The 25,863-nt window shown below is 45.0% G+C and overlaps 1 protein-coding gene across 2 annotated transcripts; it reads left to right on the top strand.

Moving 5' to 3' along the window:
- Positions 1-19,847: 19,847 nt before the first annotated feature.
- Positions 19,848-22,210, top strand: NOG (noggin). 2 transcript variants are annotated; one of them, XM_088538066.1, is made up of 2 exons: positions 19,848-20,010; positions 20,459-22,210. In XM_088538066.1, the coding sequence occupies exon 2, from the start codon at positions 20,917-20,919 to the stop codon at positions 21,586-21,588; it is 672 nt and encodes a 223-aa protein (XP_088394192.1). In that variant the 5' UTR covers positions 19,848-20,010; positions 20,459-20,916; the 3' UTR covers positions 21,589-22,210. The 2 variants fall into 2 exon arrangements, with proteins under 2 accessions (XP_088394192.1, XP_088394197.1); XM_088538071.1 differs by having other exon boundaries at positions 20,456-22,210.
- Positions 22,211-25,863: the final 3,653 nt, after the last annotated feature.

Raw genomic sequence — 25,863 nt, 5'->3', positions numbered from 1 at the left:
ATGGAAAATGTTTTAACTAAAGCACAGCCAAAGTGGAGTTAAACTACAGAACAAAATATTTCTTAAAATGTAAGATAAAACACGACTGTCTGTCATTTTCGCTTCCTTGGTTTTTAACTTCAATATATTAGGATTCCTAATGCATTTTCTGAGCAATTATAAGTGAAAAAAAAGGGGGGGGGGCAAGTAATCAATCATGTATAGTAATTCCGAGGAAATTAACTAGGAAAAAAACACCAGAGGATAAAGAGGGATTTCTGTGTGTGCATGTACTTAAATTACTTCGGTGCATTTTTGCATGTACCATGCATTTTAGGCCCTAGTCGTTTGTGTGGTTTTGCTTGCCCAGAGCTGAGATTTCTTCTTTATATAAGAAGATAAATGGGTAGACAGTGCAATTCTTACAGACCTTTCTTCAGAGTAAGTCTGCCATCGTTTTTTGAAGAAAGACAGTGCTGTTTTATAATTGCCTCGGTGTCATATGCTGTTTTACTGAAATGCTTTTAAACCAACTGGAAAGAACTTAAACTCTTACAGGCATGTTTTTCACTTGATCTTCTGAGAGCAAAAGATAACCATTTTGTTGTTCCATGCAAATGTGTTAACTTATATGAACTGTCATCTTTCTGAGCAATCTATTAACTCATTCTAAAATTCTGTCTTTAAATAAAAAGCTTTGGGTTTGAATTGGGTTCTTTGTTTGTTTTGCAAACATACAAAAAGTCTTTATTAATTCCTCTCTGTCTTCCCTGGACTGCTGTTTTCAAACACCCTTTAGTAAGTGTTCATTTAGAAAAAGAAGAGTTATTAAAAATGTTTCTGTTTTCTTTAAATTTTTAAATTATTATTTATCAGTAGGACTTAAACTCCTTCGTTATATGAATATCAGGTCCATGTATTCTGACTTTTTAGTCCACTTTTAGTTTAGAAAACATGCTGGGAAGAAATCCACTGCTCTGCTACTCACAAACACATACAAAAATGGCAAACTTGAGAAGCAGCTTTTAAGCTGTAAAAACTAAAGCTAAAGTGAATTTAAATACTGTATAAATATATATGTATATATATAGTAGCAGCAACTATAAAGGTATTGTTTTGGAAACATGAAGATAAAATCTTTGAATTTGGTGATATGGGCATTCTTTTGACTGAACAATGTGATCTTTTCAAGATAAATTACTTTTAAAATTCAGTCAACCAATTCTGACTTCTCAGAACAAAAAGCAAGGCCAAAGTATTCTTTGCGGTGCTCCTCATAACCACTTCCTAAACATACTGAAGCAAAATATTTCAGGTGTGGATGCATTTATTAAATGATGATAAATCAATCCACATTGGACGATGAGCTTGAAATGCCCTTCTGTAAGAGATGCTGACATCCGCCTCTGCCGTTGACTGCAGTGGCACTCGGGGTCCTCCCTGTTGCAAGTCAGGTGCACAGTACTGGTCAGACGTGTATGAAAAGCTGGGTCTAGCTCCCCTCAGCTGTGGTAATTTCTGGGTTGTGAGTGATTTTGCTTCACACGTGGAAGCATTAAAAAGAACCTGCACAGCCTTCACCTCTCCCAGGTTGCTTTCTAAATCAGTTGAGAGAGGAGAAGGTTGCTTCTTGTATTTATTTCATGTTCTTGATGACGAAAAGGAGCTAAATGAGAACTCGGGCTGGAACAGTTTAAGCGCCCCGCTGCTCGCAGCCGCTCACGCTTTGAACCCGGCCCCAGAAGAATGAGGATTTCTGCAGCTCTCTCCTGGGGCGGCACGCACCGCTCCTTCCCCCTGCGCCTGCTCTCGCACAGGTCCCGTCTGCCTCACGGCTCCGTCCGGATCCCTCTCCTCCTGGGCCCAGTCCGGGCGCAGGAACGCCGCCAGCTCAGCCCTCGTCAGTGCCTCAGCTGTTCGGGTAGAGCCCGGCCTCCCGCGGGACGCGCGTTGGAGCACAACCCCCGGCTTGTCAGGGCCGGGGCCGGCGGTGCTGCAGAGGGGACATTCTAAGGCTCTATTTTAATCTTCTGGAGCCTGGCCAAAGGCTGGAGCAGAGCTGCCAGCACGAGGGGGGCCCTCCCGCTCACTGTGCCTGACCTCCCATCAGGAGAGGTGCTGGTGTGTTCCTCCGTGAACTACTAGGGCTCTTTCATTGCGCCTGACCTCCCATCACGAGTGCTACCAGGGATCCAGCTTCAACGACTGGGGGCTTAACCCTGGCGCGGCTCCAACGTATAGAGTTATACGCTGCTTGTCTCCAGATGTAAGATGCACCGAGTGTAAATTCGTGCGCCGCAGGCTCAGCTGGAGGCTGCCGTTTCAGGTCCTTCTTCAAAGCAGCCATAGAGCACCGTGGGCTGTTCGCTGCGCTTTACAAAGGCTGACGTTGCCCCCCCATGCAACTTGCAGCTGTCCAATGTCTTTTTATTTGATTAGACATGTATAAAGCAGCATTTCGGGACATGCCGCTGGCCCTGGTCTGGATCTGCTCTCCTGAAACTGAGCTTTCACTCGCCTACAGGCACATGCTCGCGACTCGAGCTACCTCAGCCCTGGATAGCAGGACGCTGCTGCGCTGCGTGTCCCAGGATGTGCAGAGAAACCCAGCGAACGACAGCGAAGCACGGACTGCGCCTTACCCTGCCTTGGATCCTTGGAGAAGACCAGTTTCACAAAATGCCATCGCTTACGCCCTGCCAGATATCACTGTCCAGCGTCAAGTATCACCCCTTCAGTGCAGGCGGCCAGCGCAACAGCCATCACAAAGCTTCCTGCATGAAGGACATGGTATTTTCTATTCAGGAAGAACAGATACTTTAACCAGCTTAAATCAGCATGTCCTTATCAAGCCCCCTAGGTTCATACTAAGAACACAGATCAGTGTGGATTATATAGGTAGTAATCAATACCTCGGGTGCTGCAGTGACACCCTGCAGTGAGGTTTGTTGGTTTGTTTGTTTGTTTTTCCTGAGAAGAGTGGGGCTTTAAGAATGACATAACACGCATGGTGCAAACACACACACAAAACCACGCACAAAAAAAAATCCTTTATTGTCCGAATATTGCAGCCGCCCCTAGTTCGCGTTTAAAAGGGAGTCTCGCTGGCCACAGACTATCCCGTCGCTCCCAGACTTCGCCTCGGCCTCGCACGGTGCTTCCCGCCCCGGCGCTCCGGCCTCGCCTCAGCGCTCCCGCCTCAGCGCTCCCTTCCCGCCCCGTCGCTCGGGCCTCGCCTCAGCGCTCCCGCCTCAGCGCTCCCTTCCCGCCTCAGCGCTCGCGCCTCGCCTCAGGCTCGCCCAAAATGGCGCCCGCGGCGCAGCGCCCTCTCCTGGGAAGCGTGAGGTAAGGGCGGCTGCCGGCCCCGCGTGCCCCCCCGGCGGGCGAGGGCCGTGCGAATCCGAGCGTCTATAAATGAGCGCGATGGGGAGGAAAAAAAAAAAACTCCTCTGTTTTCCACAGCCTCCGGGTTGCCACAGCCGCTGCTGTCCTCAGAAAATGGCGCCTCGTTGCCACAGCTTGGCCTGCGTGGATGGCTTCCTTCTTGCCAACCGCTGGTGGCCATCGCTGCCTCCTGCAGGTAGTGCCCGTGCTCGGGAGGGACAGGCGAGCCAGGGCGCCTGAGGGGAAGGGGCCACAACAGCGGCGCTGGGTGGGCAGCGTGCCCGGCACCCCGGCACAGCCATTGCGCGGCCTGGCTTGCGCATCTCAGCGTCATGTCCTGGGGGTCCCACAGGGCCCTGTTGCCCGTGGCCCTAAACTCCACATGCGGGCGATGGCAGCTCACCTTGTAGAGGTGGTGGTCTGCAATCCAAAGGGACGGAAAATTTCTGTCCTAATACTCAGGAAAGCACCTGATGTGCAAAAACATTCAGGCTAGGCCCACGCGGGCAAGGGGTTTTTACCATGGGAGACAGCTTGAGCGTCTCCCATGTCGAATGGCAACGTGTTTTGTATGCGGGGTCTTGGCAAAGCAAAGGTCATACAGAGCACTCTGAGTGATGGCACAAGTTTCTGAGTGACTTCAAACGTGTTTTAAATCTTCCCTGCTGTTGCTGATAATTTGTTCCATCTTACTTAGTACTTGCTTTTTTTTTTTTTAGGAATGTAAATGTTAATTAAATTAAATGCCATAGCCACAGCAAGCCAAGCTCATCTCGGACCCTTAATGCCATGGTAGTCCATGGTTTTAACATTCGGGATGAATTTGGCCCTGCTGACTTTCCCTCCATGTCAATCCATTGTACTTGACAAGAAATGGAGCTTTATTTTCTTTTGTTTAAGTTTGGATGATCTTTCTGCTGTGAAACTTCATGCTAGCGTTGGGCCCTAGGGACTCTCTGAACAGATACCATTCCAGTTTTCAAAATATGAGGTTACCATAACTGTGTATATTATATTTATCATCCATTTATATTTTAACAATCTGGACTTATTCAAAGACCACAGTTGTCATGATATGTGCCAATGTCAAGGGAGGATTTGGGTAAGAATGTACATAAAATAAAGCAAAATAAAAGGCTTAAGGCAACAAGCTCTTAAAACCACATTTACTCAGCAGGAGTTTGTACAGTAATATTTTTCCCTAAAGTAAATCTTAGCTAAGTCCCACAATATCTGAAATAACTTCCTCCTGAGTTGCCTTTTATCTCATGCATCTGCCTCCTACATTCTGCAGCCATCTTTCAGTATGGCGTCTTTAATATCCATTGGATAAAATATTTAAAGTGGGGTAGTTATAATTTATGAATAGCATATCCTTTAATCACCTGCTGATAGCTTTCAGTTTGGAGCAGGTGCCGCTGAGCCCGCTAATGAGCAAGCTGATGATAGGCCTGTTGTTCTTGTGACAGGGAACTTCATTATTCCACTTTTGCCATGTTCCATGTTATTTGCTAACTTAAGTCACGGAAGATCTGTTCAAACAATGAAATAAAATAGCCTTGGCAATTTGCTTTAAAACAAACTGAGGATTCACTTCAACACCCACTGAGTCATGATAGCTGGAGAGAACTCATCTTTAATGAGCATCAGCTAGGTAAGCAGGTAATAGTCTAGTTTTCAGCTTCTGTGTTAAATCTCATTTGAGTGGCAAACTAATGTATTTTATTAATGCCTTTCTTGCTAAATGTCTCTTCTATTTGTGGTTTAATCAGCTATTTTAATGTAGCTGCTTTGCGAAATTATCTGTTATTGCCGCACATATCAGTGCATTGGTGATGCAAGTAGTAAAGCAGTCTGTCCGGTTCGGATAGTGAGACTTCAGGAAGATTCAGAAGGGTCAGTAAAGATTCCTGATGATTCAGGAATTGGGAAGCATACCTTAGAGCAAGATACTTAAAACTCTTCCCGGCTCTTTTTATTCAAGAGCTGACTGAGACATATATCCTAATCAGGATATATGTTTGTGAGAAGGATGCTTCAGATTGTGCAGAAGTCTTTGAATGAGACCCAGTGTCTGGATACTGGAGAATTTTGGAGTAGGATTAAAGAGCAAAATGTATCAGTGAGAACAATTCTTGGTTGGAGAAACTTGCCTAAAATTGACATGCATTCTTTGCACTGAACTGCCTCACTAAAATCATTTTCTGATCATATATGAGAAAAAGAAAATGCTTTGACTCCACCCCATACATTTTCCCTTTTTCCCTACTTGTCAAAAAGTAACTTACAATGAACTTTAAAAGTAATATTAAATAGATATATACCATAAGATTCATATGGCCCAGCATGAGATCAAATAACATTTTTATGAGGAGCTGTCTTCTCAGAATAGGTTGTGTTTGGCCGTGATCTGGCATTATTCGTGTACACGCTTAGTTCTGTGAAAAGAGAGGAAAATGGATAATGATGAAGTCATTAAAAGAAGAATCAATTCAGATGGTCCCACTTCAGCCCAAATTCCAATCAGCCCTGCTAACTAAAGTAACTTGCATGTTAATAGTTGCTGGAATTAAATGTAGTTCACACTTTACAGAATGGTTTTAGACTCCACAAACCATGGCACGTGAAGATTAGCACTTTATTGCTAGCTTCATATTTTCTTAACTTTCATAGTACATAGTAATTGCCTTTTTGTAATGAAAATTGGCAACTTCGGAAAAAAAAAATGGTGCTGTTTGGCTGTGCCCATTCCTCTCTCCTTTCTGTCCCTGCCCTCATCCCCCGAGCGCCGCAATCTGGGAAGCTGTGCAAAGTGCACGGAGCTGTAGTGCAGTGACAGGTCTGTGCTGCCCTGTTAACCTGGGGGACTATTACCTGGTCTGATCAGTTGGGTTCTCTTAAGTCAGGTGGGAATACGCTGCAGACTCACCTTGCTGCTTTTGCCTTGCCCGTCTGTATGTGGGAGCGTATCCTTCAGTTCTTTGTTCTGATTCTGTTCCAGGCAACAGCGGGAGAAGTTGTCATTCCATGGAGACTTGTGGGAAGGCCATTGGAAAACTGTTGGCAGTTTGAGTGATCTTGACTTAAATCTTCCTGCCTGAGCAAATATACAGCCCTGGCTTTATCCCATATCCTCTAGCCTGGCAACAAGGCACAGGTTGAAAGTGCAAATAAGCATACTTTGATATTTTTTTCTGTGAATTGATGGGGGGAAGCAAAAAAACAGTGCATGCAGGAGCACTAAAAACTGGGGCTCTGTGCATCTCGTTTCACTGGAAAGGAAGTTTAGCCCAGAACTTCACTTTTTGGAAGAAGTGAAGGATACTGGAATTTGAATTGCGTGAGCAGGAGTGGAGCAGGAGCATCTCTGGGAGATGAGCACAGATAAGATTTGTCTTTTTGCCTTTGGAGGCAGTAGAGGCTGGAAGAGCCAAACCAACAGTGAGTGCTTTAGCAAATCCCATCCTTGCCCTTTTAGTTTTCCAGGGCAATATGTTCCCTTAGGCCCTGTGACTGTGTGTAGCAACATATCTTTAAGTACTTCCTTGCTGGTTTGGATATTGGCTCATGCTCTTCTTAGGATATTCTTCTTTAGTTGCCTGTAGGCAGATTTGTAAATTAACTGCTCAGGTTTATTTTGTCAATGGGATTTCCTGAAACATGCTTAGACTTAGAAAATGTTTAGTCAGTATCTTTGTCTCTTTAAAGGCATTCTGCTATGACATGTCGCTCTCACTATTAGCTTTTGTCTTTCACAAAAGCTCATAAAAGCCTCTTGACCAGCAGATTTGCTTGTGCAGTTAATACCATCCGATTGCTGTAAAGACTGCCTGCTTGCTAGCCATGTAGTCTTTGTCAAGGTGCCTCTTCTCCCCTAACTCAAGTTCATCAGTAGCACTCTATTAGCAACAGTAAACAGTTAAATAGCTAAATGTCTATTCAATGAGTGGCCTGCCAAGCTACCAATGCAGCATATTTTTGTAAAGAAATATGCAGTTTAATTTGTGGTGGCCATTGAGAAGCTGAGCTGCAAAAACATCAACACCACAAGGACACAATATTTTTCTCCTGATTACAACATGCTCATTTATTTTGGAATTCTTTTGCCAGCTGAGGACTACAGGGCAGTGACAGTAGAAGAGTTGTCCAGATGCCAAGGAAAAGAGAGAACTGTATATGTGCTCCTGTTCTGAAATAGTGGAGAGTAGGGAGAAAGGCTGGGTAGTTATTTGAAAGAATACATTTTTATAAACACTTCTAAGAGTCCACTGGTATCTCCTGTGGAAGCAACTAACAATACTTTAGAAATAAGTATAAAATTCAGCTGATTGCTAAGTTCACGGTTCTTGATGGTAATTTGAGGAGAATGCAGAGATCTGCAGACTCTGAACAACTTTTCTTTTAAAATTAAAATACATGCTTACCTTTCAAATTAGCCGTGAAAGCCATCACATAATAAGGTATTTGTGGTGGGAGCGATCGTTGTGGTGCGTATTCATAGTGCCTGGCAGACAGTGGGCTCTAATATCTGACTGGTTTCTACAGGTAGCACTACAAAGAACAAGCAGGTAGCTAAATAGAGACTTCATTTTGTATTGTAAGTAAAAATTCAGTGTACCTTTGTGTAGCATATGCAAAACAGGTTTTTACCTCTTAGTATGCCATCATTTGTGTTTGAAGGTAACCTCTCCAGCCCTTGACATTATTTATATTTTTCAGATGCAGTAACGGTTCGTAGCACCAACTTGTTGAAAACATATCATGTTCATGAAAATGTTTAGAGCATAAACCATAGAGTCTAATGTATAAACTGTACAGATTTTTTCTGATGTTCTCATCACAGTATCTAAAGTTTTCAAAGCCTTCTGTTAAAACCTGTTTCTTTTATCTACAAAAAAAAAAAAAAAAAGCCAAGCATAGGTGTGCTGAAGCAAAGGCTAATATACCATTTAATCATCTCTCTCACATCCATCTGTTAATTCTTGTCTTTAGTTTATGCTATAAACTTCTGTGGGGGTGGGGCCCATCTTTTTCTTTTGTATTTGTATAACAAATATAATGGGTCCATTTCCAACTTTTCAGTTACTATGATAATATAAATAATCTTTTAAAGTATATATATTTTTTGTCTCCATAGTATCATCATGGGTATGGTATCATTTTATACCAGGAAAACTAAGACATGGATGGTCAACAGTCAAAATTATTGATTGTCCCCTAACTGTGGCCACCTAATAGCTGAGATTTCAGTCAGTACTTTATATGTTCGAAGAACAGCTCCAGTTGGCTCCAATTGCAGCTGTCGTGGGTACGTGCTCTGCTATGAATGGAGTCCCAATTGAGGCTGCATAGCTTAACCAGTGTAGAAAATGAAGCATATATGTTAAGTGGCCACCTGTGGAAAGTTTTCAGTGGCTTATTCACCACTGCTGGGACTCTTGGGCAGAATACAGCAAGATAATTCAATATTCAGTTCCTGCAAGCATTGTCCTTATCTTGCAATCACTGCTTCATTCACTACTCACCATCTAATTGTTGTAACGAATTGGAGAGTTTGATTTCTGTAAGTTTCCTTCATCGTGTATCCTTTGTCAGGTGCAAGATCAATGAGTTTCAAAGAGGAAAAAGCAATTCTGCACACTGACTAAAGGAAGAAGTGCACGGGGAATAAATGTCATTTACTTATATAGTGAAAAGCTGTAGCATGAAGTGTGAGAACAACTCTGGCTGGAGGGCTGTTTCTCAGATGGTAATGGCGTGTGATAGAAAATGAATCATTGTCCAAAATGTGTTTCCTCCATTCTCACACCAATGCCCTTCAGCTTTATTCCCTTACATACCACACTTTTGGCTGAAGGTGTTTGAAGGTGCTCTCTACCTAGACCTGGTATTTGAGAAATACTGATTATTCAGATAGCAGTGAGAAGGCCTTCTAAAGCAACAATTAAGTTAAATTTAGAAGGCTGCTTCTAAACTATTTTTTGTCGGTTTAGTATTTCCTTGCTTGCTTTGAGAAAGAGTGCAGAGAGAACCTGGTATTTCATAGCATTGTGCAGCTATCCTCTGTAGCTAAAGTTGCCAGTTGCTAAGGCCATCATTAGCATGAGTGTGGAGTTTTGTCATTGCCTTTTATGATGCTGAGATTTGGTGCTTCCTTTTTATTGGTGACTCACTTTCATTCTAATGAAATTAGAAAATGCCATGAAATCTGTGAAGCCGTGTGACCTCTGCTGCCAGCATTTTACTGTTCTAAAGGACAGCGCAGTGTTAAGCTGCGAAAAGTGGAGCTCCCTTTACAGTTTTGCTGTTTGGTGACTTGAGTAAGCCAGTTCTGTGCTCTGTCTAGTTTTATCTACTCACCTTTTATTTGTGTAGTCTACTGAGATGATACAGAATTCAGAGCTCAAACTGCCTTTGAACACAAATATGTAATGTCTACTGCAAAATCCTGGTACTCATTGCAGTGACATTGTACTAACACCCAACTCACCCATTTAGCTGAAAAGCAAAGGAAACAACTGACAGAAGAAGCTGAACTCAACAGAATAATCACTGAGCAAGTGTTTAGTGCATGTATCATGGATGCAGAAAACAGATATAGGAACCAATTTACATGAAATCTGTTGGATTTTGTCCCTGGAATCCCTGATAAATCTCTTTATGAAACCACAGTTGTCCTTGTAGACTGATATATATGTGCTCATGATGTTCTGAAGATTTTAAATCAGCCTTTCAACCAGAGGCCATTATTTTGCCAAGCTCCTAGTCCGTAATACAAATACCCTTCCCGCCTTTCAGAGAGGGCTTGTTCCCCAGTGCCTCCAACTCCATGAGTTTGAGCCAATCAAAGCAAGTGTCTTCGTAACCATCACCTGATGTGCCACAGCAAGGCTTTCCAAGCCCTGTCTGGACTTGAGAGGTCAGAATTCAGTCTGTGGTTCTGTCAGCGGTTAATGGGGCCACATTTGCTCAGGTGGTGAATGCTGCTGCTGTATCAGGAATGAGCTGCTCGGCCCAGCTCTCTGGATCCAACAGGGCTGTGTAAGAATCAGGACAACAGCAGTGGGCTTTGGACTTGGCTGAAGGAGTGAAATTGGCCTCTCGAACTAGATTCCTGTGTGCGTTTCCAGCTGCTCTGTGTCACAGCTCAGTGTCTGGCTCTTCCCCTTCGCACTGGTTTGCTGCTGGTTTGAGCAAGCGTTCAAGCTTGGGACTTTTCCTACTGACTTAAGCAGGGACTATGCCAGGATAGCGATTCAGTGACAGGAATCTGAAAGGAAACTCTTCTCAGAGTAGGTTATTCTTCTTGGAGACTGCAGGTGCTCAGTAGCAGCATCCCTTCTCTGGAAATTTGTGTGTGCATGTATACCCGGCATGTCTGCTGTCCTTGGATATACTTTTTAAGCAACTGAACAAACAGTTGCCATATTCCCCAGCAAGGGAATCAAGAGGCCTGGTGGCTTCTTGGTGTGGTATTTTGGAAGAATCTATTGTCAGTTAAAATCCATATAAACCTTTTCTGCCGCTTCATAGCATTCTTGAATTAAATGCTTCCTAATGTCAGGATCTGAACTTCAGGATCAGGCTCCTACTTCGAAAATCTGTGCATTAAGTGCTACTGTGTTATCTGTGTAGCTATTGAACGGATCAATAAACACTTCACTAGTTATATTTATTCTTCTAATCTGAGGGGTCATACATCACTGGCATTCAAAAGGTTGAATGATTTGCTCCGGTTCACGCTTGTGAATAAAATTGACATCTCTAAGATGGAAATTTTCTTAATTTTCTTTAGACAGAGGTGAAGCCTTTGACCGAGTTTTGTCCTGCTGGAGTCTCACAACTCCTTTGCCAGCTGCAGAGCGATGTAGGAGTCCCCAGTGCCAACATTGTCAGGCATCTTTTTCCCCACTGCAGCCCCGATTCACCAGATTGCTGGGGTGGTTTTGGGGTACGTCTTTGCCTCGGCCACATTGGGCACTGCCCTTTTGCAGGGTTGGTCTGAGGTTGCTGCAGGACGGGGTCTTTGCGCGTTACCTTCTGCCACCCAGCTGGGAGACTGCAGAGGCTGTTTCTTCAGGAGTCCCGAGTACTGTGTGTATCAGGCAGGCACCTGGAGGCATGCAAGGAGCTGAGGGGTGAGAGGAGCCGTGGGGAGGCAGGGAAGGAGCTGGAGCATCTGCGCTGGCTGCCGGGGCGGCGCGGAGCCCCGTCCAGCGAGAAGGCAGCAGGACGGCAGCCCGGGGGCTGCTGGGGCCGGCGGGCCCAGCTGGGAGGGCTGCGTGCGGCCCGGCGCAGGGCTCCGCTGTGCAGGGTGCCGGCGGCTCGCTGCTCTGGGGGCAGGGCGGCTGTCTATTTTTAGTGAGGGTTTTATAGAGTGGATCCCTGCGGTCTGGCTCCACACTGAAATATTGTCCTAGTCTCAATGACATAAACACAGGGCCAGCCTGTGATCCTGGCGCCAGCTTCAGCTTAGGGAATGTGAATGAAAGTACCAGTGGGGTCCAGGCAAGAAGGAGAAGAAAAAAATCCTGACTGTAATTACAAATAAATCCCAAACCCTTTCGCTCTCATGGCTCACTTAGTACAGCAAATAGCCTCTGATTCTCTACAAATAAGTCCCAGCTTAGTAACTGACAGATCTACCAAGAGGCAGTTAATGGAATAATGACTAAGGGAAGCTTAGGGTAATTTACAAACGGTTCCCAGTGTTGGAGGGCGATGGCCCCCACCTTGCCCCCTGCCCTACTCTGTTCAAGTCATGCAGCAATAAGCCACTGGGCAAGCCCTAAGTCTTGGCACACAAGAGTCTATTGGCAGGGGAAGGCTGTTTGTTTTTTTATTTATTGAAGACATCTAACACAGAATGATAACAGGCTGACTTTAGTACCTGGAGCTGCCGTGTCCTCCTAGAAAGACTGATCTGGGCTAGGGTCTGCAGAGCAAGATTATTCTTACCTTTCTTTCCATCAGAAAAGTGGGAAGATCTTAATTGAAAGTGGCATAAAAGCTGCCTCTGTTATGAGACACTTGAAATCAGCAGTGTTACTTCTGCTTCGTTTTCTGTCACAAAGGCATGTCTCTTGTTTGAATCGCTTCTGCAAGTCTGTTTCAATGCATAATATTTGAGTTGATGTGCTCAGTTTGTTAACAAAAGTTAGCCTTCTCACTAAAAGTATAGAAAACTCTAGTGCAGCTTTCACAGAGGTCATGACAATTCTCTCTCTTTGCTTAGTTTTGATCTTTTTATAGATGAAACACAGTAGTTATTTCAAAGGCACACTGTCCTACCAAGGAGTAACAGCAAGGCTGTTCCTACATGAGGAGGAATTCTACATGCATGTGCATGCACGCACACATGGTCAGAGAACAAATCTAAATAATGGTAAAAGAATGACTGTGTGTGTGGTATCTTAATGGACAGCTGATATGTTTATTGTGAAAACAACCACTATAAAAGGTGATGTAGCTTCAGAAGGCATGCTAAACAGTGAGGGCATTCAGTGGAAATGTCATTATTTCAATCTTGCTTGAAAAGAAACAATCTTAAGACCAAGGTGTATGCAAGAAAGTCTAGCTGATTGTTAGTCCTGTGGTGGGTGATTATTCCTACTGTGCCGTCTTAGACTTTCCAGTGTCTGTGTTGAAAGGAATGCTATTATCCTCTGATAATAGTTACTTGGGAATATTTCTGAATGAAAAAAAAAAAGAAAGAAAAAGAAAAACGCTCCTCTCTCAGGTTTATCAAAGAGAATTGATTGTACGTGAGACATGTCTTGCTGTGAGTGAAGTAGATGTTTGTGACCACTTCTTTCTTTGCTGAGGATGATCGTTTCTCACTCCTACTAAACCCTGTGTCAATTCTCTTTTGGAGGTGGTGGTGCTGTGGCATGTTGCACTATACCCAAGAATGACTCTAAAAGCTTTTAAGTCTATCCTCTAATTGATGTGTTGTGTAAACTGCAATAAAGGATATCAAAAAAGAGGGGGGGAACATATTTAATGAGGATGAGTAAACACACCCAAGATGTAACTGTAGATATAAGAAAAATAAAAGCAGGTGGGGGGCTTCGGAGACGTTGTTTGTCTTGAAAGCGATGAGATGAGGCACCATCAAAAGACTTGTTTTACTACAGTCATGCTTCATTATGGGGAAGGGGAGTGCGGGGAAGGGGAGGGGTGGGGGTTCCCTACGTGACTCGGTTGCCAGAAGAGAGAAGCTAACTCGTTTGCATGGCCTAATTAATCCCTGAACCCAGTCAAAGCCCGAGTCAGAGAGAGCAAATGTCAGATCTGTGTCTGGGAAGCCTAGGTTCATTATTTTACTCGCCTGGTTCCCTTTGCCTTTGCAGGCAAAGAAAGGCTTGAAACTCCCAAGCCAAAGATATATATCCTGGTGATTCATACTGAACATCACCAAGTTTGGGATCAGTCTCCTTTGTGTCTGTTTTTCTATTTGAACTAATCATATACTGCCAGGAATATACCTGTTTTATCATGTGGGGAGAAAGCAGAAATCATTTCACTTGCCGTTAAAGATACACGTTTCTCTGAGAGTTATTCTCTTGAACACACAGCCTTTCATGGCCAGCCCAGTCATTATGAACTCATGTTTTGTGACATTTTGTGACGGCTGCAAAGATAAGACTGGCTAATGTTACACACACAAGTCTGATCATTGTGATCTGCGTCTTTCAGAAGATATCAGGTTCCCTAAAGGGATAAAGCGTAAGAAGCAGGAAAGAGCGATAAATACAAAACACTGAGGCAAGACATGCAAGATTAAACTGATATGCAGTCTAATCTTGTTCTAGTTATTAAAGCTTCTTCATCTTTACAGATTTTCTAGCCAGAACAAACTTAAACAGTGCATAATGATACAATTATTACCAAGTTGTGGGACCTTACTTTGCTCTTTTTCCTCCTGAAGTAAACTGCAGTCAGGCTATACAGGCTATATTATGCTAAATACTGTTTTATTTTTACTTTATTTTATTTTTATTTTATTTTTACTCTGTACCATAACTTGGTGCTTCTGAGCGCCAAGTGAAGCCATTCTAGATTTGGCCAGTGATTTCGGAGTTAGATGTACTTGTGATCCTGCTCCCCCTGGCTTTCTGGTCAGAATTAGACCCTGCCTTTGGGATTTTGTGCTTCCACAAAACCCTTGAGTCTCTTGGAATGTTTTGCCCCAACATCTGAAGCAATGCTTACTTAGTGCAGGGGATCTGGAGCTCAAAGCTTAGCTGATAGAGGTACTTTTAAAGTAAGTTTAATTTTCCTTCATTCATAACCAGAAGACTAAATATGATGTAATCGGATTTATTTTTTCCTCTTCACCTCCACTGGAGCCAGGAAAATGAAGTAGTTGAGAGAAAAGAGGTTGTCATTTTCAGTCAAGCAGCTATTCATCAAGTAGCATTAGACAATTAGCTATAAAACATTTCAAGGGCTCCACTGGTGCTAAAAGGGCAGGAGGGTCTTTTTAAATATCAGAGGTGGGAAATGTTATGTATCAGGGTTATTCAGTAGCTGGCATCAATGAATCACTCACATTGCTACAAGGCTTGATGCGGGGGGGGGGGTCATTGCTGTATTTTTTCTCTTCACTGAATACCTGTCACTCAGTTGTCTTTAGTGTTTTATAGAAAGGGAATATTAAAGTAAAAACTTAGTTTGCCTCAGTAGATGTTTATCTTCATAAGCTGGGTGGCAAAAAAAGCATAAATACATTGCTACTTGTCATATAGTGTGTATGTATAAAATATGCTGCTACAGGGAGTTTGTTTGGATAAACAATGTTGCCTGTGTGGAGATTCAAATACCCGTCAGGAGCCATTGCTTGTAAATATAAGTGTCATTTTTTAACATAAAAAATGTCTTGGTTTCTGTTTCATCTTTGCCAGTTCTCCCACTGGCCTCCCTCTCTGTAATGAATTGGTATGCAAACTGTGAGACACTCAACCAGCTTTGGTCTCTTCACTTGACTGCTGAGATGTTTACATCTGGCACAAAAAAAATAGGATGGTTAGGTGGGGTAGTGGCATGGGGGAATGTTAGAAGAGCTTTGCCTTTCCCCTGTTGCAAACCTTCTGTATAAATAAATAAATAAAACTTCTGTTTAATTCCTCCAAGTGAAGTTGCAGGCAGCAGAACTGTGTTCCGAGATTCAGATTTACGGCAGAAGACACTGCTGAGAGAAAAAACGAAACAGAGACAGTGGAGTTCCACCTCCCATGATATATAGAGCCAAGGGGAGGTATAAATACCCGCCACTTCCCGGACCCTCTTTTTTTTAAAAAAAAAAAAAGACAAACACCCAGGATCCTGTCTCTGGCTGGCTTGCAGCAAGGCGCCCTCATAAAAGCTAAGATAAACAGTTTATCAGCAGATGAATGCACAAGCCCTGGTCGAAAGACAAAAGTCTATACCTTAGGAAAAATGCAGGAGCAAGAGGCGAGTGGGCTGAGAATCAGAAAGGCACAGTATTTTAAGAGCAGGAATGACATGAAATGAGCAAAGTAGAGCAATTCCTTAAGGACCTTGACAGATTTTTTTTTCTGTTCTTTTATGGCCTTCACTTTTTTCTCCTTTTTAAGGCAGTGGATACATTTGGCAAGCATCAAGTCTATCTTTACATACAGTTGTAGTTATAGAAGACTAAGAAATAATCTGCATTTTTTTTTAATTGATGGTCTCCTTTTTGCTTTTTTCATCTCTTTAATGGATCTTTCGCCATAGAATTTAGTTCACTATAAAACACTCATTGGAGAGCTGAGTTTCAAAATATATTATTTATATATTGTTTATCAATGCACATGCAAGTTCTTGACCAAATGTGTCCGTCTATGTCTCCATTCCTTTGGGATTTCGAGGTAGCTCTTTCTTCTCGGTATTGTTTTCCTGCCTAAGTAGGTGATTCATAATTGTTTTCCTTCAGAGCAGCTGATCATCTACTAGCTGATCCATTAACACATTTACGCTGTTCTCTTTTTTTGTGATTCTGTAAAGGGAAAAGGAAATGAGTAAGGTACCTTGAAGCATGGCAGTTGATTTCAAACTTGCAGTTAGATCTTCCTGAATCTTTAGAATGCAAAGAATCTTCTTCCTGCATCTTTAGAGTGCAAGGAAAGCAATAAAATGGTGATTTTCTACCTGTGGAAAATGGAGTCCTGTGGAGATGGCCAAGGCCTACAGTTACTGACAACGTAAATGGGGTAGACAGCTGAATGGCAAATGTCTGAGAGCTCTGCATCTCCTTTAGAAATACTCCTACTTTGAAAGTAGACTACTTCAGAAACACAGTTTAAAAGAAGGCTGAAAATCAATCCCTAAGAAGTTTCTTACAAAATGTATAGGGGTCTGACCCTTATCTATCAGCTAACTACAACGTAAGACTAAAAGTGAGCTCAGTTGCCTGACATTTTCTATTAATCAATTTAATGGGGAAAAACTTTTGAGAGTTTCTTCTGTGCATCAGTTTCTTTCATAATGTTTTGGGAGCTGTGCCTCTGCAGTCATAAGCAGAGTAGTGGCTGCTGCATACCTCTTCTCTCCTCATCAGAGATGTGATCCTGTAGAAATGGCATCTTAGTCTTGCCCGCATTGGCTTCCTCTGTGCCTTGAAAGTTGTATTTACTTTGTCTACTGAAAAAACACATTTTTACTACTGTCAGCACTCCAGAGCCAATAAAGCTGAGGTGAAGGGAGTTGTTTTCTCCTCTGCTTTATGCACCATTGGCAGTAGAATGACCAGCTAAGGCCTCCACGAGCTGCTGGCCTCTCTCCCTAGCCCAGGAAAGGCTGGCATCATACACAGCGTCTGGATCAGGCCCTTTACCTCAGGGTTTCATTTATTGGTTTCATTGACTGTTTTCAGCAAACCCCTAAATAAACCAGTTGGATGGGAATCCAAATCTCTTTTTCCTCTGACCCAGAGGCCTCTGGCAGATCTGTTCCTGGCAGCTCTTCCCCAGTGCTGCTATCAGCCCTTCCACCAAGAGCTTTCTTGGGCCACAAGTGACTTCTGTCACTTCTGCTTCCCTAGAGCCTTCACGGCCTGGCCAGGAGTTCGGTGCTTGCTCCCCTGCAGACACCTGCGCTTTAGGAATTATCAAAGCCCAGTCTGCTCTGCCCGGAACGGCAACTCTGGCCCTGAAAGAGGCAGCCGACCTGCAGCAGCCTCGTTGCTGAAGGCTTGGCCTCCTGCGTGTAATTTGGTTCATGAGGTCACTCAGAGACCGGTCATTAAAAAAATTGTTTTCAGGCCAGCCTATTAAAATGAGCTTATTAAAGAAGAAAGGATGTAACTTCTGAAGTTTAGCTTTCTGCTGAAGTTCTGTTCTTTTAACCTGGTATTGTTATCTGTGTCTCTGTGTTTAAACAAGTTTAAAAATGAATACAAAAATATTTGCACTGACTTAGAGCTTACTACCTTCTCGTGGCCTTTTCTTTGGCCAGCATTGCCATGTACGCAATGAAGAGGAATTGGCTCATACCAGTGGCAAATTTTGCCAGTAATTCACTGGGAAAAGGGGCTGATCTAACCTAGTATTTGACTAACTTCATAGAATTCCTTTACAAAGAAGTAGAAGTGTAGCATCAAAGATTCCCTGAGAAGGGGCAAACGAGAGGAGTGAATCCAAGCAGGAGCAGATTCTTTATTCCTCAGTCACCTCACACATCCATGTTTTAGTAGCCAGAGCAGCCTATCCTTACTTGCACTCTCAATAAATCCCCCTAAAATAGTTCCACTTCCCGCAATGAGATCAGGTTGGCTGGGCAGAAGAAGAGAGGGCAGGAGAAAAGCGCAGATAGAGACACCTCCAAAAGCCCTTTGCTTTTTTACCATCTTAGAAGCAATTCCTCCTGAAAGCAGCCACATGAGACCTCTTCAAAACCTGCTCTAGCAATACTACAAAGCTGAATGTTGTTGCAGTGCAGTTGGGCAAACAAGCTCCTAGTTCCTTATTCTTGTTCATGAACAAAATTCAGTGCTGCCTTCAGTGAGAAACCATGGATCACCTGCATGTGGGCAGAGGCAATGCCAGGAGACACAGCTGCAGCTTTGTCCTGCAGTGGGCAGAATCAAAAAGGTGTGTATGGGAGTAAGGGAGGGTTGAAGAATCCCTCCCCAGCTCAGCAATATCTCCCGGGCAGGTTTCTTGGAGGTGGGAGCGGCGCAGGGGCTGAAGGAGGCTGAGCCGCCTGCTGAGAAGCTGAGCCGGAGGCGCTCGTGGCTGGGCACACTCGCCTCGTCTGTGCAGAGCTTTGCATCTCCAGGTCTTGCCTGTGTTCAGCTCAGCATCAAAGCCCTACATTCAGCCAAATGTTTGTCTCAAGTTCTTGATAAGCTTCTGCTCCTTGAAATGTTTTTGATTTCATTTTGAAAGATAAGTGCGGTTTCTCACTTATTTCCAAGGACAATTTGTATGCCGAGTTTCAGCAATAAGCAATATCCTCACCAGGTTCTAGATGAAGCTAGAGACCTAAACAACCAGATAAAAAGAAAAATCAAAACTCCAAACGATCCTTAACTGTCACTGTAGTAGCAAGTGTCACTGTATAGAGCTGGGGCAAGTTTTTCACCTTGTGACATTTGTTTCAGTTGTTATGTATTATTTATAAAGTGTCCTACATGCTCAGGAATAAAGAAAAATAAGACTTAAAGCAGCATTATTTTAGCGTTTACTTAGGAAGTGAAAACAGTTGAAAAAACATAGCTAATTTTTAGAAAAACAGCTCAGCCTAGGTAATACAATCTGTATATTACTTTCATAATGAGCCTAAATTTGAAAGGTAACATATAAAAATACATAAATAATTTAGGTGAAATGACTAAGCTTCAGACCCATTAAACTTAGGCTCCTAAGTGCCTAAATAGCCTGCAGGAATGGGATTCAAGCACTTCGGGAAATTTTACTGAAATCTTAATAGACTGCTCAGCCCTCCTTGTCTGTGCTGTCATGCCCTCTCAAGTGCTCTTTGTGAGAATAATTCTGCAATGGAAGCTGCATTTAGTAGTGTCTTTTAAAGCTGTTTTACGTATTTGCTGTCGAGTTGGACTTTATGTCTTGTGTGTATGGAATGGTAGCTTAGGTGGGTGCCCAGCAGTTGTATTTCTGATGGGAAAGTCCTAGAGAACTTAACAGGAAAATGACGGGTTTTGCAAGGAATTCACTGAGGAATTATGATGTGCCCGGGCAATGTGCGGTCCAGACAAGTCAGTGGGACTGGCGTGCGGGGGATGCGGGAGCCCCGTGCAGAGGCCGCGGGCTCGGGCGCCTGCAGCAGTTTCTACCTGTGCTGCGCAGCCGGGCCCGGGGAGGATGGTGCCGGGAGCTGGGCCCGGTCCCCGCGGGAGGTGCTGGCAGAGCCGCCGCCGGTCGCCCCCGGCTCCGCGCGACCCCGGCCCGGCCTGTCGCGGCTCGGCCCGGCCCGGCCCGGCCCGGCGCGCGGCGCCGCCAGCAGAGGGCTCGCTCGGGCCGGGCAGGCGGCGGCGCCGCGGGCCGCGGCCCGGCGCAGCCCCGCGCAACCAGAGGAGGTGTCTGCCGAGTCCCCGCGGGCGGGGAGCCAGCGCGGGCGCCCAGCGGCAATTACATCACGGGCCCATGTGCGGAGCCGGGCACAGGCGGCCGCGGCAGCCAGGTAGCGCTGAGCGGGGCGGCGAGCCCGGGCACCGCTGCTGCGCGGGGCAAGCGAGGGGGGCGCCCGCCGCGCCGCGCCGCGCCGCGGGGTGAGCGGCGAGCGGCGCCGGAGCGGGGAGGCCGCAGGAGCCGTCACCGGCGCGCGGAGCGAGGGCAGCGGCGCCGCTCCCGGGACAGCAGCATCTCCCGAGGCGCCGCGGGAGCCGCGAGCGGCGGCTGCGGAGGGCGGGGAGGAGGGGGACGGGCAGCGGCGGGGCCCGGCACACGGTGTCTGCGGAGGGGGAGCGAGGCGCTCCCGGACTTGGGTGGGAGTGGGGGTTGCGGTGGGAGTGTGTGCGGGTGTGTTTTTTTTAAGGGGGGTGGGGTGGGCTAGAAGAGAGTCTGTGGTTTCCATGGAGATGAAGCTGAAAGTGCAGGAAATTTAAAGGCTTTGGGTCCTTGCAAAGCAGACAAACTGGTGCCAACGTGCGTGGCTGCTGTTGCTGCTGAGGAGGCTGCTTTGCAAACGGTGGAGAGGAGCGGAGAAGAGGAATCGGCAGCAACTTCTTCCCTACGGACGGGCAGACAACGAGGAGCAGAAGCAGCAAACAGAGTTTGCAACAAAAAGAGGCATCTCCCTTTCCCGGGGAAGGTGAAAAGAAGCGGCAGCGGCAGAAATTTGGAGCGGCTCCACTGGGAGAAATTTTATAGAGAAGCTTGCAAGAGAGAGAATTTGCAGGGGGCTTGTTCTCCTGGCTTGTTAGAGGGCTGCCTTTGCTGGTGGTGCGGGGAGTGGAGGTGATCCCCGTTAAAGACAAGCTATTTTGGATATCCCCGTACAAGTTTTCTGATGTATTTGCTTGCACCTTCTTCCCCTGCTGTTTGGTGAACCCAGCCCCCCTCCCCCCCCCCCACCGATCTCCCGAGGATGGATCATTCCCAGTGCCTTGTGACTATATACGCCGTAGTGGTTCTGCTGGGTCTCCGGTTGGAGCAAGGCGCCTGCCAGCACTATCTGCACATCCGCCCGGCTCCCAGCGACAACTTGCCCTTGGTGGATCTAATCGAGCACCCGGACCCTATCTTTGACCCCAAGGAGAAGGATCTTAACGAGACCTTGCTCAGGAGCCTCATGGGCGGACACTTCGACCCTAACTTCATGGCTATTTCCTTGCCCGAGGACCGGCTGGGAGTAGACGACCTGGCTGAGCTGGACTTGCTGCTCAGGCAGAGACCCTCGGGAGCGATGCCCAGCGAAATCAAAGGGCTGGAGTTTTACGACGGGCTGCAGCCGGGCAAGAAGCACAGGCTGAGCAAGAAGCTGCGCAGGAAGCTGCAGATGTGGCTCTGGTCCCAGACCTTCTGCCCGGTCCTATACACGTGGAACGATCTCGGCAGCCGCTTTTGGCCCCGGTATGTCAAAGTGGGCAGCTGCTACAGTAAAAGGTCTTGTTCAGTCCCAGAAGGCATGGTTTGCAAGCCTGCCAAGTCCGTGCATTTAACGATCCTGAGGTGGAGGTGCCAGCGCCGGGGAGGGCAGCGCTGCACGTGGATACCCATCCAGTACCCCATCATCTCGGAGTGCAAGTGCTCCTGCTAGGGCTTGCACCTCCCCGCCTGCCCCTTCTCTAGCGGACTCACGTGGACCTTTGCTGCAACAAAAATAAAAGACATTTGCTTTCCGGTTAACGTTGTAATGCACTGTAACGTGTAGGAGAATGTATATTGTGTGTATATATGGCACCGTTTTAATATACTATTAAAAGGTCAGTATTATACGTGAAATAATCAGTGTCTACTGTATTTTTAAGACTATTACCCTGATCGTTGCTAATGTATCTTTTTTTTTTTTTTGGTATTTATATTCCAGAGAGAAGTTGCTTTGCTTTGGCGAAGTTGTTTTTGTTGTTGTTATTGTTGTTGTTGTTGTTTTTTTTTAATAAAAGGATTAAAAAATAAAAACCAAACTTTTTGATAAGAAAACGTTTTAAAGCTATTTTCCATTCTTCGGAAAGCGTGTGTGTGAGTTTTTTTTCTTTTTCCTTACGGACTTTAGATTAAAAAAGAAAAGAAAAAAAAAGCCTAGAGCACAATGTTATTGTAAATAGAGAGAACAGTTTGAATGACTTAATCCTATGTAAATGAAGAGTATCGGCTATTTATTCTTTATATCCTTGTAGTAAAAGTGCAGTGCAGAATTAAAGTCAACCACTAAAACACGAGCCGTTGGGATTGTGTTTGGTTTGTGCTTTGGCCGCCCTCGGGGGTCTTTCTTCTCTCTCCTGCTCATTCTCCGCGCTCAGCAGGACGTTGCTCGGCGGCAGGGGGAGGTGGCACCCGCCCGTGGCTGCGGCGGCCGCCAGTTTTTGGCCCCTCCGCTACCAAGCGGCGCGGGGTCCCGCTTGGCGGGGGGCTCCCGCCCGCAGCCGCGCTCGCGGGCGCGCGGTGGCAGCTGCCGGCCGGGTTCTGCAGCCGCTGACATGTCACTTCCAGCGCGACACGTGTCTCTCACACCTACCATTGTGGTGGGCACTGCTGAAACTTGACCCCGGCGCTCCGGGCTTTGCAGCGCGCACACGCTGCTCGCCGCTGCGGTGACAGCTCGCGCGGCCGCGCTCCGCGGCCCCGGCCCGGGCGGAGCCGCGCGCTGCCGGGGCAGGACGGAGCCGGCTCCGCGGGACCGCGCAGCGGGGCCTCCGCCGCTGCCTTTGCGGCGCCTCCTCCTGCGCGGGGAAGCCCGCGGCTCTGCGCCGTCCTGCGCGGACCCCCGAGCGCCCGCCGGGCTTCCACGTGCGGGGCGAGCCGGGCGATAGCGCCTGCCGGGCGGCCCCTCCACGTGCTCTTCAAGGGCTGCCTGACAGCGCAGACAGCCCTTTCCCCATTTACCTTGGAACCGAACGCTTTTTTCCCTCTTTTTTTTTTTTTTTTTTTCTTCCTCTCTCAGGGAATCTGGACTAATTATTCCAGACCCGTGGGTCTCGCACGGCCCCAGCCCAGCCCTGCTTTGGGCAGCGGTCAGGGTGCCTATCTCCGAGTGCGTATTCACCCCCACACACACTCTTCGGTGTGTTTTACCACCCGTCTCCTTGCCTCTAATTTCAATAGTTTGGAAGGAAAAAAAATCAGATCTTGGGACATTTAGGGTATTCATTAACCTAGTGAAGAGGAACAGAGGCATTATTACTCACATAGGAGGCACCCTGCCCCCATGTCTATCTAAGGGTTCATTGTAAAAGGATTAAAAGTTAAAGACCTTCATCTTATGATTCTTTCATTTAATCTTCGTGGCGCCTGAAAGACATGCTGGATGGATGATCACATTTAAAATATTCCTAATGTCGGCTACCTTAGGACTCCAGGCAGGGCAAACAAACGTAATTTATTTCTAGAAGAAAGGGGATATTGAGATGTTTAAGTTTATGAACCACCATTACCATGTATATTTGTTAGGTTCTGACAAATACCCAAATAACATTAAAATCAGCCATTCATCACATATGAATTTATGCAAAACCTTCTGTGCCTGGGGCCAATATTTTTTTAGATGGAGTTTCTCTGGCAAAAAAAAAAAAAAAAGTTTACTTAAAAAAATAAAAGCCAAAAGCAAGAGTTTTTCATGACTGGTAAACACGAGAATTATGTGAACAGAAACTATTTCATGCTGGGATGGCAGCCAGAGACTCGGGAATGTCAACAAAAGTTCTCCGAAGGTTGAAAATGTCACTGGATTACAATACAAGGTCCTTTGCCCCATTAGCAAGCTTTACTAAAGTAATATTCTCACTGCTTAGCTAGAAGACTCAGCCAGTGATTTATCTGTCTGTGATCAGAGCAATGGGGCAAACAGAGACTTCATCTGGAAACTACCTTGGACGGCTTGGTTAGAGATTTTAAAATGTTCTGTGTGCAGGGATGCATGTGTCTGTGGGTGTTATGTGAGTGCAAAGTCAACGTGCTAGTAATATATAGCCTAGATGTCTATCTCCATATCTGTCTTATCTTTTAATTTGACAGTGATTGTAATTAATAAAATGCCTGTACATAACACACTTTCGCTACTAGTAAAGCCCAATTCCTAATACTTTTCCAAGAATAGTCCAGGTTAAAAGAAAAAAACATACAGGTTTCACCATCCACAAGGATTTTTTTTTAAATAAATAGCTAAATTTTGTCAGCTGTTAGAGCAAAAATAAACTAATAGTTTTCACTGTTGTTTCTGGTCAGGTTCACTTTCTGGTCCTCCTGCTCTAGTGTTGAAATATTTGGCTTGTAGTGGAAGTGTTTCAAGCCAAACAAATAAAATATCTTTCTGATGAATGTTTCTATGCAAATCTTTTTAATATTAGATTTTGTAATATGTTTTTAAAACAAAATTGAATTATGACTCTTTTAAATTGAAATCAATTCATAACACAGCCAAGTTTTTTTTTGCTGGTCTTTGTAGTGGTATCATAAGACCTCACAGAGACCACTGTGGGGAAGAAATAAGAAGGAAGAGGTTGAAAGTGAGCTCGTAGTTGCTGCTTAGTTTCTTTCTTTGCAATTTTAGTACCTTAATGTGCAATATTTGGAATATAAATCCATTTGCACAGCCACCATGAACTCTGTAACCTTGGATGAGTCCTTTAACTTGTGTGGAACGGCTCCGTGCCAGGTGTAGAGGGCTTCAGCTTTATCTGTGTGGTTACTCTCTGTCCAGAGTGACTTGTTTTCTCTCATCATGTGATGATACAAAATATAGCACAGTAGGCCCAGTGCTTGCGGGGATTCTTCCATGGGGCTGCATGTTTTTGCCAGTGCAAAACAGTATCTTGTGTAGCATTCCTGAAAACTTTATACTTCAATTTATCTGGAAAAGTATGTGACTTCTAGAGCAAGTTGTGTTGTAGACCAGTTTCAAAGTTATAAGAGTAACATTGTAGATAATAGGATAAAAAATGAGGACCAGAAGTAAGGTTTCCAAAGGTTTGTAAGAAACCCATTCCAGAAGAGTTGAGGTAAGGACTAACTAGCAAACTTTGTTACCCGTCCCCCATTAAGACGTGGTGTTCTCACACTCGTAGTTAACTGTGAAAGTGCATGTGATTCATTTTGCCTCTTTAAAAATACCACCACAAAGATAAAGTCTTCTGGAGATTTGGCAGAATTAGCACAAAAAATAACCACAGCTAGACATTAGAGCATTAGTGTTTGTGTAAACGTGGGACGAGTTTTTCCTCTTCCATAGTTTTAACAGAGAAATACCCTTAATTTAGTAACATCAACAGCTGTTAAAAAAATTCCTAGCAGTTCACATTACTTGGGTTGTGTTATATAAATGTAATCTGCACTATGCTGGCTGGATCTTGGATCCATTAAAAAGAAGATATTCCAGCTCGGAGATTTGCCAGGGCTCTTCATTGAAAGTTGAAATAAATATAATGACGTCATCATATAATGTAACATCATAGCTTTCAAGGTGAGCCAAACCAAAGGTATGTTGGCAGGGGAACGCTGCCACCTGGTAGATCCATGCTCGGAATAGATACGATAGTCTCATGCAGTGGGGAGGAGAATAGCAACGCTCTTCCTGGAGTACCCACAAGGATCCTGCAGTCTTTCTGTGCATGTAACTCCTGGGGGAGCTTTACTGCACGCAAGGCTGCAGAATCTGTGTCAATGCTCTCTTTTAAGAGAGCAGCTACAGCAAATTTGAAGAGACCCTTTCATTCCCTCTTCTTGCTCACAAACCGAGCAAGAAGCTCCAATGGTTAAAGGGAAAGGAATGAATATGTTCACTTGAAACAACTGTTGGAATGGTTCAGAGGGGAGCAGAAATATTCAGCAATCAACATTAAAGACTCTAAATCCTTTAAGGTGTTATTGCAGGATCAGC

This window comes from Tinamus guttatus, unplaced genomic scaffold (genome assembly GCF_059628265.1).
Source record: "Tinamus guttatus ecotype Peru unplaced genomic scaffold, ASM5962826v1 Tinamus_guttatus_pri_ptg000045l, whole genome shotgun sequence".
Lineage (NCBI taxonomy): Eukaryota > Metazoa > Chordata > Aves > Tinamiformes > Tinamidae > Tinamus > Tinamus guttatus.
The sequence above is the reverse complement of the archived record's forward strand: the minus strand, read 5'-3'. Positions and strand labels throughout refer to the sequence as shown.